A 15,766-nucleotide genomic window follows, 5' to 3' on the forward strand; every position below is an offset into this window, starting at 1 on the left:
AAAATTAATTAATTAATTAATTAATTATGTATCTCCCCCACCCCCAAAGGAAAAGAACAAGAAAAACAAAGCGTACAGTGCTCTTCTAAGCCTAGGGAGTAGAGAATTTCAAGAAAAAGAAAGGGCTCAATGGCGGCAAATCCAAGACAGGGCCTGATAAATAAGAAACGAAAAAGTGTTGGTCCACCTTAGACACTAGGAGGTCACTGAGACCCTTAAGAAGAGTTGTTTTAGTGGAGTGGTGGGGAGAGAAGCCGGATGGCTCTGTGAATGCCTGAGTTAACCTGAGAATTACCGTGTCAAAACATTTTTAAGAGATTATTTTTATTAGAAAATCAGTTAAGACACTGAACTTTACTGTTTTTTTAAAATAGTAAACAAACTATTCCCCCCAATTTAAATCCTGATTTTCTGCTTGCCTCACATCTGCTGCTCTCTGTTTATAGCCTATGTATGTTCTATAATGTGACCTATAAGATTCTCCATCAGATTGTCACTAACTGTCTTATCTATTTATCGGATCAGCAGCTATTATGTGCACATCAAAGGCAAGGACAGTGAATTTGTACAACAATAAGATTGTACCTAATGAACTTTGACATGAGTCTAAAAGATAAAGACTGAGAAATAGTGTATGTTAAAATTGATGGAGAATGGATTTGGATCTGCACATACACAAACTCATGGAATTAATGTTTCTTGAACAACAAATTTAAAAATATGGTTTAATTCCATTTATGTGGTCTTGCTTTGTTCCTTCAACAGGAAGCCTCATTGCAGCTGGGTTGGCAGATCATTTGTTTTCATGAGAGCTCTTTGAACCAATCAGAACACAGCTAATCTTATTATACCTCTGTGGGTTTGTGTTTCTTTTGATGAGAGTTTGGAGAAGTCATGGGTAATACTTTACCATGTGCCAGGAACCACTTATGTTTCAGTTGTACAAGGTCAGATCTTAATTTAACTACCAACTGGGTACTTAATTTTAGATACACAGAGGAACACATTGGCTCCTACGCACTTCCTCTGGTTTAGGAAGGCAAGGCCCTGAATAAGAATGATAAGACGATCATTCCAAAAGGTGAGATTATGAAATATTTGATCTGTACCTCACCAACGAGCTTATTAAGTAGTTTAGTATTAAGAATATTTTAAACAGATGGAAATACGTATTGCGTTAGCTTCTTTCTCATTACTATCTTTCCAATTGATCATCTGTGGGTTTGCCTCTTTAGGGCCTTTTAAATTACAAAATAAAGTGGAGGGGTGTTGTTTGTTTTTGTTTATAGAGTATTAACTCAATTACATAATTATTAATCATAATAAAAAATAGTATCATGAGAAAAACAGATCAAGAATAAATAGGCTTATAGGAAGTGTCAGTATACACAGTATGGAATCCCAGAAGGGTCTTATCTAGTTCTGGTTTTGGAAAAAAAAGTTAATGATTTTTGTCAATAATTAAAATAAATTTCTGTCAAGGCTTTTTCATCACTTATAGCAAAAGATAGCTGCTTATATTCAGATAAAAAAATGCCTTTAAATTTTTTTAAGTTAATAGAAGAAAAGGAACTCAATAGAATGGGAAATTTGCTTTTGCAAATTAAATCACAAAGTCTTGAGGCTGGAAAGTCCTTAGAATTTTTCTGATAACCACCATCCATCTTGTTCTTAAATGAACAGATAACTTCTAAGAAAAATTCAATATCTAAAATGAAATGATTTCTATGAAACAGCAATGATATGGACAGGGAAGTTCTAACCCTGCTTTGTGCTGAGAACATCATTATCATAAAGTATAATTTTTAACTTCTGTTGTTTTTATAGAAATACCTCAAATGAAAACTTACCTAAAATATTTATATTTCCACTGGGGTTGTTTGATAGGTTTGCTGGGTGTTTGCTCAAACCCTTTTAGAAAACTTTTTCTGAGGCTTATGAATATTAAGATTATAAAATGAGACCCTCTTTTCATTCATTCCATGAGAGCAGCTGAGTCATCAGAGTATACCGTAGCACTTAAACCTGCGTGGCTCTCATGTCAAATGACTGGGTTTACACAAATTACCTAACCACTCTGTGCTCACTCAGTTTTCTCATCTGTAAATTGGGGGGAAGTGGTTTTATAGAAATTAAATAACAATCTGTTTAATGTATTTAGCATTATGCATGTCACAGGTGAGCTCTCAATAGATGTTAGTTATAATAATTATTAAGGACCTGCTGTGTGCTTGATTCTGCAAAAACTTGGAGTGAAGGAGAAGAGAGAAATTAATGTTGTTTCTGGGAAAAGTCTAGGATGCATTATTTAAAGGCAAAAAACTCCCTGAGGACACAGATCCCATCGTCTTTTATGTAGCACGGTTACTGGAATGTAGCAGATACAGAATACCTATTTTTGCATGAGCAGGTACGATGTTCTGAAATCCTTAGGAAAAAAAATAATAGTAGAGAAAGGGAATATATATATACTGTGCATCTTTATATCAACAAGGTATTTGACTATCTCTTGATCATGGTCTTGTTATTGAAAAGGAGACAATACTAGATGCTCATGTTTTGGGGAGGATTTGAAGCTGGGTAAACTTTTTCTTGAAGGGTGTTAAATAATAGATTAATACCAATCTGAAGACCTCTGTCTTGTGCCAATTTCTGTTTTACATTTATCATTATTATTTTTTAAAGATTTTATTTATTTAGTTTTAGAGAGGGGGATGAGAGGGAGAAAGAGAGGAAGAGAAATATCAATGTGTGAGAGAATCATCAATTGGTTGTGAAGTGATTGGTTGCCTAGGCATGTGCCCTGATCAGGAATTGAACCTGCAACCTTTCTCTTTGTGTGACGACACCCAAACAACTGAGCCACACCGGTCAGGGCACAACATTTAGCATTATTAATTGACCAGATAGACACAGAGTAAACACCCAAATATATTTGCAGATAGAACTATACTTAGAGGGATACAAACATATTAGATCTTAGAAGACTGTAATAAAGGCCAAACCTACAAATAAATAAATAAATAGAGTAGAATTAAATAAAAAGTCCTGCACAGAATTGCATAGTTACAATGTGGGGGAAATATGACTTTTAGAATTTGGGGCAACAGGGAACTGAATGAAGTGTGTACCATGAGAGCCCCCCAATTCATCTGAGCTTGGGCTACATTAATATGAGGGGAGATCCTCCAAAATGGAATTATCTTCTGGAGGGGAGGCTCCTTGTAGTACAGGCTTCCCCCACTGGGTGAGTGTTCTAGGAACCCATCTGTATCAGTGTACCAGCTGGCATTGTTGTGAGAGGCTGCGCTTGATTTCAGTGAATTTTTTGGGAAGACTCTTTCAAAAGGTTGCCCATTTTTTGATAGATGATTTACGAGCACAACTGCCCACACTGCACTGAGTGTTCAGCTGTTTTGGGGCCAAATACGGCATCCCCCATGCTCCACGCTACATATTCACTCAGTCTCGCCAAGTGACCTTTTTTTGTGTCCCTGGATGAAAAATGTCCTCAAAGGGAAACGTTTTGCCAACGTGGAAGAGGTAAAACAAAAAACTGCAGAAGCCAAAAAGCATCAAAATCAACAAGTTCAAAAACGGTTTTGAGCAGTGGAGAAAATTTCTTGAAATGTGTATTGCACCAAATGGAAAGTACTTGGACGATGACTGAACTTGTGTAAGAATATATACCAAATTTTTAATAAATAAATTCCACTTTGTTTGTTTTAGTCCCCTCTTGTAGATCTATAGTGCCTGGGGAAAAGGAGATGGTCACACCAGCTTACTGTTGTGTTTACTGGGCTGCAGCGGCCCCCAGAGCCATGGTCCAGAGCCTCTCTTAGAAAGACATGGGTACTGAACAAGTGTGTTTACAGAAAAGCAGTCAGGATGGTGGAGGGAGGCAAACCATGTCATAGGAAGGGCAGTTGTCGCTCCTTGGGAGGAGAAGCCTCAGTGGAGACCTGACAGCCTTCTTGGGAGATATTTAAAGGGCACTCATGAAGCAGAGGAACATTTTTCTCAGGATGGCTCTGAGGAATACAACTAGAATCATAGAAAAGTGATGTGAGGAGATGAATTCAACTCAAATGTTTCTCCTGACTGTCAAAGTTGGCCCAAGAGAAAGGGCAGCGTGGAAGTCTAGAATCCTTCTTGTCACTTTGTGGTGTTCAGCCGGAGACTGGAAAATTACTTCTTGGGCATGTGTTTAGTGGAATTTGCTGGTGGGGCTACCTAATGGTCTTTAACTCTGGAGTCTGGTGATTCTAGATAACAGGAAAGAGAGGGAGATAGTGAGTGTGTCAGAGCAATTGCTCAAGGACGAGGACTGGAGCTAAAACTGCCCGATAATGTTTAAAATTCTACTTCTACATCCCATAGGAGTTCAGTCACAGAATATTAACTGGTAATGTTTGTTGACTAGTTGCAACACATGAGACACAGCTAATGAGGCAGCTAATCTAGGTTGCCAGGATTTGAATGAAGAATCTACTACCACAGACAGCTGTCTCCAGCAGAAAGAAATCAATGGCCTGTACATGAATTCAAAATAAATAAGAAGAAATGAAAAGGCTCATTATATTTTTAGTGAGTTTAAAACAGAAAAAGATTTGACTTGAGCTCCAGTCAGGACCTTCTGCCATGTCAAATAAAATATACCATGCCACGGAACAAATATTTAGAGAGAAAGAATATATATATGTAGATGAACATATGTATGTACATATACAAACACATATACATATATACATATAAAATACTTTTTATTAAAGTCTGGAGATAATTAATTTTTATTGTTATTATAGCTAATAAATGTAGTCAAAACATTTTTATTTACCCTACAACTACAACTCAGCTGTGCAAGCCAAATTTAGCTATTTCATTGTCTGTGCCTGGCCTCACCTTCCTCTGCAGCTGCCACTCGCTAATTAGTCGAAAATAAACTTTGGGCTTCATGCAGACACAATAACTTAGATAATGAAGCCATGGCTTGGATGGCTCAGGTAAATGGATTCGTCTTTCAGATTTCTGCTTTTCCCCAACCCAAGAAACTCCCTCCCCTGGGTTTCATCTGCTTGACTATAAATGTGGGAAATTTTTACTCTTCTCAAAGTCACCAAGGTCCCTGGCTTGTCCTGAAGTGACCTATCTTACCGCCTATGAGGCTCAGCCTGTGAGCCAGATGCCAGGCCAGTTTTCGGGAAGGTTTTTTAAGCTTCGGCTCCATGAAGTCAATCTTAGTTCCTTCAAAGTGGCTGGTCATGTCTGATACAGTGAACATCATTCTCATACCATGGTGTTAACTATTCTTCAAAGATATGAATTTTAGTAACTATTAGAGTTTTCCATTGTTTTGGTATACAATAATGTCTTATACAAATCCTCTCTTGTTGGACATTTTATATTGTTACTAATATGTTATCAGTTTAAATATGGCTGAGATGAATATTTTCACAAACAAATTTTTCCATATCTCTGATTATTTTATAAGATTCCTAGATTTAGAATTACAGACAAAAGATAAGGGTTTTTAAAAATCACATTATCATACTAGCTTGTGATAAGGGCACATTTATTAATACTTTGTCTCTTCATGGGCCATTCTGGCTTTATTCTTTTCTATTCTACATTTACATTACTTGAGAAATCCACATACTTATGAACCTAAAACTGATTTCCTTTCCATGTGTCATTTTCAAAAGATAGTATGCATCTTCCTACATCTCTGTCATAATTGAATTTGACTTGGAAATCAACAGCAGATACTATAGACATCTAATGTGGTAATATGAAACTAGATATAAGCAAAACTAGTAAGACAGTTTTTATCAGTGGCATATTTATATGAAAATTAATGCAGTCCCAAAATTGGAAGTGAGCTTGGCCAAAACATATATGTAATGTAGAAAGAAAACACGAGGTTAATCTGTTCTTTTGATTATTTTCACAGTAATATATATTTGATCATCCAATTATTCATTCATTCAGCAAATACTTAGTGAATGCCTATCATATACCAGGTATCATAGTTAGTGTCTGGAGACCAATATGTCCATTTTGCCTTTTTATCTTTTGTAAAATGTTGAGTTGTATTACTTTGAGGCAATATAAAAGGAACATTAATTTTCCAGACTAAGATTGTGTGTGTGTGTGTGTGTGTGTTAGCAGAGCAAGCGGTTCTGTTACAAATGCTGTTTGAACAGGTCTAGTTATCTGTTATCTACAGAACTTCTCTCTAATAGAAAAGGCAAATACAGTCAGTGTGTTCTCTGTGTCTACGAGTCTGTTTCAATTTTACATATTGGTTCATTTTGTTCTTTAGACTGATGTTTGCTAGAGGAGTGGCTGAAGGGCTGGGTGAAAAATGTGAAGGGATTAAGAAGTCTAGATTGGTAGCTACAAAACAGTCATGAGGATGTAAAGTACAGCATAGGGAATATAATCAATAATATTGCAATAACTATATATAATGCTAGGTGAGTACTTAAAATATCAGGCAGAGCACTTTGTAAAGTATGTGATTATCTAACCACTGTGCTGTGTACCTGAAACTAAGACAAAGTAGTATTGAATGTAAACTGTAATTGAAAAATACAAAAAAAATTTTTCACCTGGGAGAAAAAAAGAAAAAAAAAAGAGAAGGCAAATACCATGAAGAGGGAATTTCTATAACTTATGACTTGTAAATAAAAGCGACCTGTGCCTGTGGGCCCAGCCCAGCTCTGACAGAGCTTTGCTTCTCTCCCAAATCTCTTGGGGACTAGTTGACTCTGTTGCTGAAATCAGCCTAATGAAGTCATTTATCTGTTTCGCAACTTTTTGCTATACGATTTTGAGAAAATGAAAGTATGTAGCCACCAAACAAAAACCAAAGTTGTAAGGCCACACATAGGAAAGGTCAAAATGCAGAAAATGAGAACACATATTGTTTTGTATATAGCTGTTTCCTTAACAAAACCAAAAAATGAAAATGCCCTTTAATTGTTGCTGCTGCTTCGATAGGACAGATCCTGATGATTCTCTCTGGGGCCTCCAGCAAAGGAACGCATCATTCAAGAACCATAGCAGCTTCAAGGTAAAAGAAAATTTCCTCAGGGTTTGAATATGGGCTGGCCCTGTATAAAATCGAGAATAGAACCAAATGTTACTGTATTGCTCTTTCCTTATCCTTTCTTATCACCGCCTAAGAGACTCTGCCTTAGACCCTCTGCCACCATCCCAACTGCATGTAGCTATTCCAACAGATGCTGATTCTACACTGGGGGTCAGCCTGGTGCTATTGGCTTTTAAAAGGGACACGGGAAGATGGAACAATATGCGCTGAAGGACCAAATCTCTCACTGATGTAACAGGATTGCACTGATGGGACAGGTGCTGGGTGCAGGGTAATATTTATGGAACAAAGCCCTTCCTTGCAACATGGAAGCAACTGTCCCCTGCAGGACCTCTGAGGGCCAGTCCTGTTAAGGACCCACGGAGGTAGTTTCAGTTCTGTTTTTCCCAAGACAGAGTGTGAGGCTGAGTGGGCTGAACAGATTTGGATGTCACTGGAAGTCAGCCACCAATTCATAGTGAACAAAGTCATATTTGCCCTGGTCAAGGGACAAGGAGGACCTTGGTCCGTCCCATGCTGTGGGAGCTCCCATGTTTCAAGGGCAGCTCTGAGGGGCCTCGCAACAGTTTGGTTTTATCACGGGTCACGGATTGGAGGTAGTTTTTAGAGAGTCAATGCAGAGAAGTGACATGTACCCAGGTTCACTCCTGTATCATACTTTGCCACATCATCCCAACCTCCTGATCACTTTAATCAGGCACCAACTGGCATGTTGATCCTATTTTTTAGACAGTAATGTGAAGACTCCAAAACAAAAGTACAGAATGAAGGAAAGTTTAGGACACCTTAGAGCATCCTAAGCAACACAAAGCCTTATGTCCCTGGAAGCTATTTTTTATTTTTGGAAGTCATTGTCATCAAGAGCTGGCTGTTACGAGCAAGATCAGAGTGTTTTCTTTTAAAGGCAACAGACTGTGGGTTGTTTTTCTGCAGCTTAGGAAAGACTGTAGAAACAAAGGTACGCGTGTTCTCTCCAGACTCTAGTTATTAGCTCTGTGACACTGGGTGAGTTTTTTAACCTCCTGAACCCCAAGTTCTCACACACAATGAATCTATTATGCATTGTCAATATAAGAAACATCCAAACCTGTAAAAATTTTTATGAGTTTATTGAGCTAAGCTGATGACAATTGATGGGAAGTAAAATATCAATGGATTGAGAAAATGCACCGGAAAATGGTAGCATTACCGCTTATTTTATACATCAGAGTCAAGGAAGACTTAAGGGTATTATAAGAAGTCCATCGGTGATAGATTAGGGAGGCAGGAGAAACAAAGTGGAGAAATCTCTGGGATTGGATAAAAGTAAAAGGAATAGATACATACTTCTTTTACATAGGTGGGTACAGGATAGTTAGTAGTCAACAGTTCACATGATAACAGCAACAGTTAACAGTGTGGGGATTTATGGTCTCTGCTTTGGTACAGTGTTTGTGCCCTGAGGGGTCTGGAAGAGGAAATAACCTTGACATTCCAAAGGTATGTTATAATAGACGCAAAAAAGACAATAGGCAGGGTCAGTTAAGGTAAAGATTGACCTTTGTTAGGGAAGAATACCAGCCTAGTACAGGACTACGTGCCATGACTCGTTTTTAGTTAAGACGTTTTTAATTTCAGACCATCTTATGTGGTTACCTCAGGTCTCTGAGTTTGTAAGGCCACCACGAAGACCTCCCCTGAGCTTGACAGGTTTAATATGTGACCGCCTTTTCATCCACGACCTAAAAGTAGAATGGAGGGTTTAAAAAGCAAGGCAGTGATTGCAAAGTGCTTTGAATGGTGCTATAAACAGCACAATCACTCAATAATTTATGACTATTACTATAATCGCCATTTTTATTATTACCAAAGATAATCTAAAACTTAAGTGATTACCAAACTTTCTTTTTTCCCATTATCTAAACCTGGAATTTTAACTCATCCATCTGTAAACATAATTATTGATATTGGAATAATAATATTTAGCATTTGAAAATTCTTAATTGAATGGTTCTTTATCTGGGATATGTGAGGCCTTAGAGGATACATGAATTATTTAAAATTTTGTGCAAAATTTTGCATGAGCATGCATTCCTCTGGAGAGAGAATTCATTGCTTTCATCGAATGTGTTCCTGACCCTAAGCAAGGTGAACCACCACTTTTTTTTTTTAGTTTATTTATTGATTTTTTTTTTTTTTTTTTTTAGAAAGAGAGGAGGGAGCAGGGAGAAAGAGACAGAGAGACTTTGATTTGTTGTTCCACTTATTCATGCACTCATTGGTTGCTTCTTGTATGTGTCCTGACCGGAGACTGGACCCACAGCCTTGGCGTATTGGGACGACACTCCAACAAACTGAGCAACCTGGCCGGGGTGACGGTTAATCAGTACTTTAAGTGAAATGGCTAACTGTCTAATATAATTGTCCCCATTATTTTGTAATTCAGTAATTTATGAAGAATAAATTAATGTCTCTCGTGGGATTCTCCAGAACAAGGTTGGCAAATTACTATTTAGAAATGGTCACCTAATTTTTCTAGACTGAGAAGTGGGGCACCTGTAAGTAGGTCTTCAGTGATGTCAAAATATTATTTGGCTTTTCTTCAGATACCTGGTTGGTATCCTAAGATGATTTTAAATAAAGGCTGGCAATAGACTGTTGCCAACCTTCGACTGGGACTGAGTCTACTCATTTTAAGTTTGAGGTACAGATAAGTAATTCTCTTCTTGCCTTTATTGTATCTTGATGTCTGTAGATCTGTTCTAATGATGTGCCTTTCATTGTCTGACACCTTAGTGCACCTGCACACAGATCTTCACTTCATCCCAAGCTGTGAGTAAAAGGTTGGAGACAGCTTATGTTAGGTGGGGGTTGTTTCGTGCAGTAGGAGTTCCCTCACCTTTTCTACCTTGCTGTCGTTAGGCATACAGCACAGTTAAGAGTCTTAGATAACTTCGTTCTGATGGCAGTTAAAAGGACATAAAAAAAGTTTCCACAGATCAACTCAATTCTCTAAGGAGTCTGTGGTATCTCATGTCCTGGAAGCCCAAATTTCAAACCAGTTCAGAGTTAAGCCAGCCATTTAAATAGGTGAAAGGCTCTGTATCCCATTACTAATCCCAGGGCCATGCAATCCCCTATCACCACAGTGATATTAGAGTGAGAGGCAACAGGCAATGCCACAGGTTTAGCTTCATCATCTAATTCTGCTGTCTGAAGGTCTCAGTGCTTTTCTGCTACTAATGAGTCAACAAATTTTTTCCAGTGACCACTAAGAGCAGCTATTTGCTGTGGTTGACTAGGAGTCGAGTAGAGAGAGAAGACATAAATGATAAAGAAAGTTTGTTTTTATTCATAAAACTAACAGTCCAACTGCGAATACAAAATACAAATATATGAAGAACTTGCAAAGAAAATACAAAAAGCATAGGGTCTGTTAGAAGAAGTTGAACACAAATACAAAAATTAAAATTCAAGACAGACATTTCAAACCATTGCTGGTGTGAGCAAAGGAATTAACCAGCAAATACACAAGCACAGCAGGCACAAAATAAAAGGTAAAGAATGTGAAGGTTTTGCTGTTTTCTATCCCTGTCACTGTCTTATTTCTCAATTAAAGTTTTAAACGTCCAATATGCTGTGGAGAATGGCGGAGGCCAAAATTTTTAAGTCAGAAATGTGGAAAAAGTGAATTCCTTTTTTTAAAAAAGAGATTTTATTTATTTTTACTTTTAGAGGGAGGGGAAAAGAAGGAGAAAGAGAGAGAGAGAAACATCAATGTGTGAGAGATACATCTATCAGTTTCCTCTCACACACCCCCAACTGGGGACCTGGCTTACAACCCAGGCATGTGCCCTCACTAGGAATCAAACCTGCAACCTTTGGCTCACAGGCCAGTGCTCAGTCCACTGAGCCACACCAGTCAGGGAAGAAAAAGTGAATTCTTATAAGCCCAACTGTAGTCATTACTGAAAAGAAAGTCAAAATTAGAAAATATAGACAATAAAAAGGCAGGTAATTAAAAGCTTCAAAAATTAGAATGGGCTTCATATATAACATGAATTAAAATCTTAATTGCATTTGTGTTTGTTAAATGGAGAAAGGTGAATGCATTTTAGTTTTTCATTTTGCATCTTTCTTGTTCACTTTATCTAGTGTTCTGTGTCATTTGCCGATAATAAGAAATTTCTTTTTTTCAAAATTATATGTAGTTATGGACACTAATGATGACCCTGATGAAGATCATCTTACAAGTTACGACATTCAGCTCAGTATTCAAGAATCCATTGAAGCCAGCAAGACTGAATTTTATCACGAAAGGTAACAAATTGACTATGCTCAACAAAATGTCTTTTTAAAAGTCATTTTATAATTGTTGTAAGATGAGATAAATGGTGTTTCCTGACTCCTCTTCCATGAAAATGCTCACTCTTCTGACAGAGAACCGAACAGCTAGCCAGGGCTATGGGATGGATTGAGCTGCCTGATCTCCCACAAATGCCCAACTCAGGTAGACGATGGAAATAAAGCAGAAAGGAAATGTCTAGTTGAATTAAGTCGTGCGCAATTGCCTACTTTCTAAATTAATGGAATGAAAGGGACAATAAAATTAAACTAATTTACAAGTCCAGTTATACAACTAATGCATCGGTATGTGTACTGAGGTCTGTTCTATGTATTCTAGATGCCAGCCTGCTACTGACTCAAGCAACCTCTTTAAGTAATGCAGTTTATTTTTGCATTTTTAAAATACAAAGAATAATGCTAACCCACTTAGCCCATAAGTTCAATTAATGGGAAAAGGGCTGAGGTCTTCTATAATATATGGCAAAGTAATATATAAACCAGAGCCTATTTCATTATCTACTTTTCAAGTGACAGAAGTTAACAAATTATACATAAAATTGATGTTTTGTGTTAGCAGGGGTTATAGAACCTAAAGCTGAAAAAGTAAATTTCTGTCTTGAGCAACACACATTATTCTTCTGACTAAAATAAACTTTAGTTTACCTTTACATTGTATTAGAAAATTTACAATCCTAGATTCTGAATTTTAGTAGTGCTTTTGAATACATTTAGTGCTACAAAATTATTGCTTTTGTAAAATGGACATATTACATTTAAATTTCTGGTCTCCTTAATTTTCCCCTTATCTTCAGCAGATTTTAGTACTTTAGAGTTCCCAGGAAGGCAATCACAGCCCTAGAATGCTAGCAAATGTTTCTGCTTGATTGAGTTCAATCAATTTGTTATGAAATGCTTTGTTTCCTTTGAATAAGCACACACACACACCAGAGAACTACCATGCAGCTTAAAATCATAACTTCTTGGGCCGGTGACTGGGAGTTTGCTCTATAAATGCTCACCCTGTATTCACTTGTGGATGAGCTGATCAAGACTAACATGCAGGGTGGATCATAAGCTCTCAAATGAGCTATGATTAATTATCAATTATTAAGTTTAAAGCAACAAACATTTATTGAGCACAGAATTTTTTATATGGAAAGAAGCCTTCCTACTTACTCCCAACCCTTTACAGATGAAGAAACCGCCACTCAGAAAGGCTAACTGGCCTCCGCAGGATAACAAAGCACGAAACCTGAGCCCAGCCCTTCTGACTTCAGTTACTTACTCCTTCTTCTGCTTGGAACTAATTCCAGAGACAGTGTTATAATCTTATAATGTGTCATCTTCACTAATGTTCCTAGGTCTAACATACCATAAATATACTCTATATCTGACTCACAGACATTACATTTTTAAAGTGGGTGAAATCAGTTGTGTGCATGTCCTCTAAATCTTGATTATTAAAATTACATGCAGAACTCAGTACAAATTAAAATTTTGGTTCCTTGAAGTATATCACTCTTATAATTATGGCTTCTGTTTCTTTCTCTGGAAGATTTGTAGCACTAAGTGATCAAAACAGAAAACTAGTAGAGGCCATAAAACAAGGTAAGTGAGTGTATTGCATACCCTGGGATGACTTAGACATTTCATCAGGCCAAGGCAGAGATTTGTCATCAGTCCCTGTGTTTAATTTAGGTCACATTCTTGAGCTCCAGGAGTATGTGAAATATAAACATGCGTTAGATGAAGCTGATGAAAAAGGATGGTTTCCATTGCATGAAGCTGTTGTTCAACCCATTCAACAAATACTTGAAATTGTTCTGGATGGTAAGAGGACATAAAATCCCTTTGACCAAACTTAAGCAAGAATGTACAAGTTAGGAGTGTCCTCAATGAACATAACAAGCAAAAATAGAAGCAGAACACAAGATTATTTGAAATTGGAAAAATGCAATACCCATGTTTTAAACATAGGGTACAAAAATCAGCACATTATAAGTTTCAGGGTTTTCACCCTTTGCATCCTTCTAAGAATGTGGCACAGGTTGTTAGGAAGAGGTGGTTATCACCTAAAAATGATGAAAGTTTGTATATATCATGAATCAATTGATTTGAACATAAATATTTTTGCTTTTGGAGTCAGTTTTTAATTTTTCATCTTGAACCATGAACTGTCTCCTAAGTTAATAGTGTCCAAAAGATTATTATATGAGTAGTACTTACCATATTTGTCCTTATAGTACATTAATTTTTAATAATAATAGATATCAGGTAATTGGCTCAAGCTTAAATATTAATAATAATTTTCATGTTCTAACACAGTATTTTTCATAAGCACTCTGAGGGTGTTCTATCTTTCAACCCTCAGTGTTGCTACCTAGTTCTATGTTCTAGAAGATATATATATATATACATATATATATGTATATATATATATCTCATGATTAACTATCCAACCCCAGCCAGCTGGCCAGCTAAAGAAAATAGAGATCTAGACAGACAGGCAAATATAGAAGATGATATTAAGCATAGTATAACTAATATATTCTCACAGGATACATTCATTCATATGTATGCTCATTCCCACATTCATAAACTTCATTTGACAAAAAACAATTTCAGATGCAACTTAAATAACAAATACTAAGGATTGGGAAGTTGATTTACAATTTATCAAGAAATGAGAATTTACAAACCTTTTATATATATATAGATAAAAAAGCACGGATGTTGGTTTTTAGCTGTCAAATTGATTATCAAGCCCATGTTAATCTATTTACACTCATCTCCTTTTAGTCTTCGCTTTTTCATCAATTGACTTTGTTCAATATAATATATATAATAATGTATTATCCTGATCTGTGTGATATCCTTTAAATAAGATTTTTAACTTTACACAATGCTTTTACATGTCAGCATCCTATAAGACACTCTGGGAGTTCAAGACCTCTGATGGGGAAACACCCTTGACTTTGGCAGTCAAAGCTGGTCTGGTGGAAAATATAAGAACTTTACTAGAAAAGGGAATATGGCCAAACACCAAGAATGACAAAGGAGAGACACCTCTTCTGATTGGTAAATGACCTTTTTTCTACAACTTTTAAAGTTTGAAACAAATAATAAATATTTACTAAATGTTTATTGGAAACCACTATGTATTAGTTAAAATTATGTGACTTCATCTTCTTCCATTCCCTGTGTTCTTCCCTTATCTCCCATTTCACCTGTCCTAAGATATTGTTTTTCTATCCCACAAAGAGGTCAAATGTGAAAGATCCTTCAACACCAGGTAACCAGGAAGCATCCAAACTAGTTTTATGAAACCAGAACTTCTAAAGAAATATTCTCTAGGTAGGGTCCAGCTGTAAGGAGGATTGCATGTTTGGTGTACTGTAGGAGGAGAGAGGCAGAAAGGGGATTCCAAAGAGAGACTCCAGGTCTGCATCAGAACAATGAAGTCAAACTGGAAGGAAGAGGAGCCCACAGATCCGGAGAACTCAGTCAGATGCAGCTCTGGGCACCTATAAGGGGTTCATTGCTATGACACATCAAAGGAATAATAATAAATCTAAAGGTGTCATTTATCACTTCTTCCCCCTTTTGTGTATTCTGCTGTTCATTGACCAATTAAATTAGCAGGTCTGTTCTGCAGAAACCAAGAGACATGATATTCACTATGAACAACCAGAAATAACAATTCCCTTCTCTTATGGACATGAGGTTGTTGCGTAAGAATTTGGGTTTTCGTAGAATTTGAGATTTGTGGATTTATTTTCTGCCAGGTTTATTGAAGTATAATTGACTTATAACATTATATTTGTTTAAGGCATATGACATGATTTATATATGTATATATTACAAAATGATTACTGTAAGTTTAGTTAACATATCACTCACATAGCTATGATTTTTTTCTTATGATGAGAGCTTTTAAAATCTACTTTTTTTTTAGCAACTTTCAAATATACAGCATAGTATTATGTAGATTTAAATCCTAGCTAGGAGATTGCAATTATGGGCCTCAGTTTCCTCTGTGTTAAATGAAATTATGCTACTTGTCATGAAGAATTACCATAAAAAATAGAGAAAATATAAATATACTAAACCCCTGCCCCATAATAGCTGCTCAGGAGAGGAGAGCCACTGCAAAACATGTGTGTGTGTGTGTGTGTGCACGCGCGCGAGTGCACACGCATGTGGCAAGAGTAAAAGAACAGAGCACCATGAGCTGTGGTCATAGCTAGTTAACACTGCCACAGCTCCTGTTCACAGAGAAGTCACTCGAATTTTAAAAACAACCTAAATATAGATCACAGAAAACTT

At 36.7% G+C, this 15,766-nt stretch overlaps 1 protein-coding gene across 4 annotated transcripts in view; it reads left to right on the top strand.

Moving 5' to 3' along the window:
• Positions 1 to 993: 993 nt before the first annotated feature.
• The window catches only part of ASB15 (ankyrin repeat and SOCS box containing 15), a 34,379-nt gene continuing 19,606 nt past the window's right edge, over positions 994 to 15,766 (top strand). The window contains exons 1-7 of one of the 4 annotated variants that reach the window (XM_054564408.1): positions 994 to 1,081; positions 7,003 to 7,075; positions 9,849 to 9,925; positions 11,305 to 11,413; positions 12,996 to 13,048; positions 13,139 to 13,270; positions 14,360 to 14,518. In XM_054564408.1, coding sequence (XP_054420383.1) covers positions 7,014 to 7,075; positions 9,849 to 9,925; positions 11,305 to 11,413; positions 12,996 to 13,048; positions 13,139 to 13,270; positions 14,360 to 14,518 — 592 coding nt within the window. In that variant the 5' untranslated portion in view covers positions 994 to 1,081; positions 7,003 to 7,013. Of the gene's footprint in view, positions 1,082 to 7,002; positions 7,076 to 9,848; positions 9,926 to 11,304; positions 11,414 to 12,995; positions 13,049 to 13,138; positions 13,271 to 14,359; positions 14,519 to 15,766 lie in introns of those variants that run through there. The other 3 variants (XM_054564409.1, XM_054564411.1, XM_054564410.1) reach the window with 3 other exon arrangements.

The sequence above is a fragment of the Pteronotus mesoamericanus genome, unplaced genomic scaffold (genome assembly GCF_021234165.1).
Source record: "Pteronotus mesoamericanus isolate MK-2021 breed Mesoamerican mustached bat unplaced genomic scaffold, CSHL_Meso_final scaffold_85, whole genome shotgun sequence".
NCBI classification, from domain to species: domain Eukaryota; kingdom Metazoa; phylum Chordata; class Mammalia; order Chiroptera; family Mormoopidae; genus Pteronotus; species Pteronotus mesoamericanus.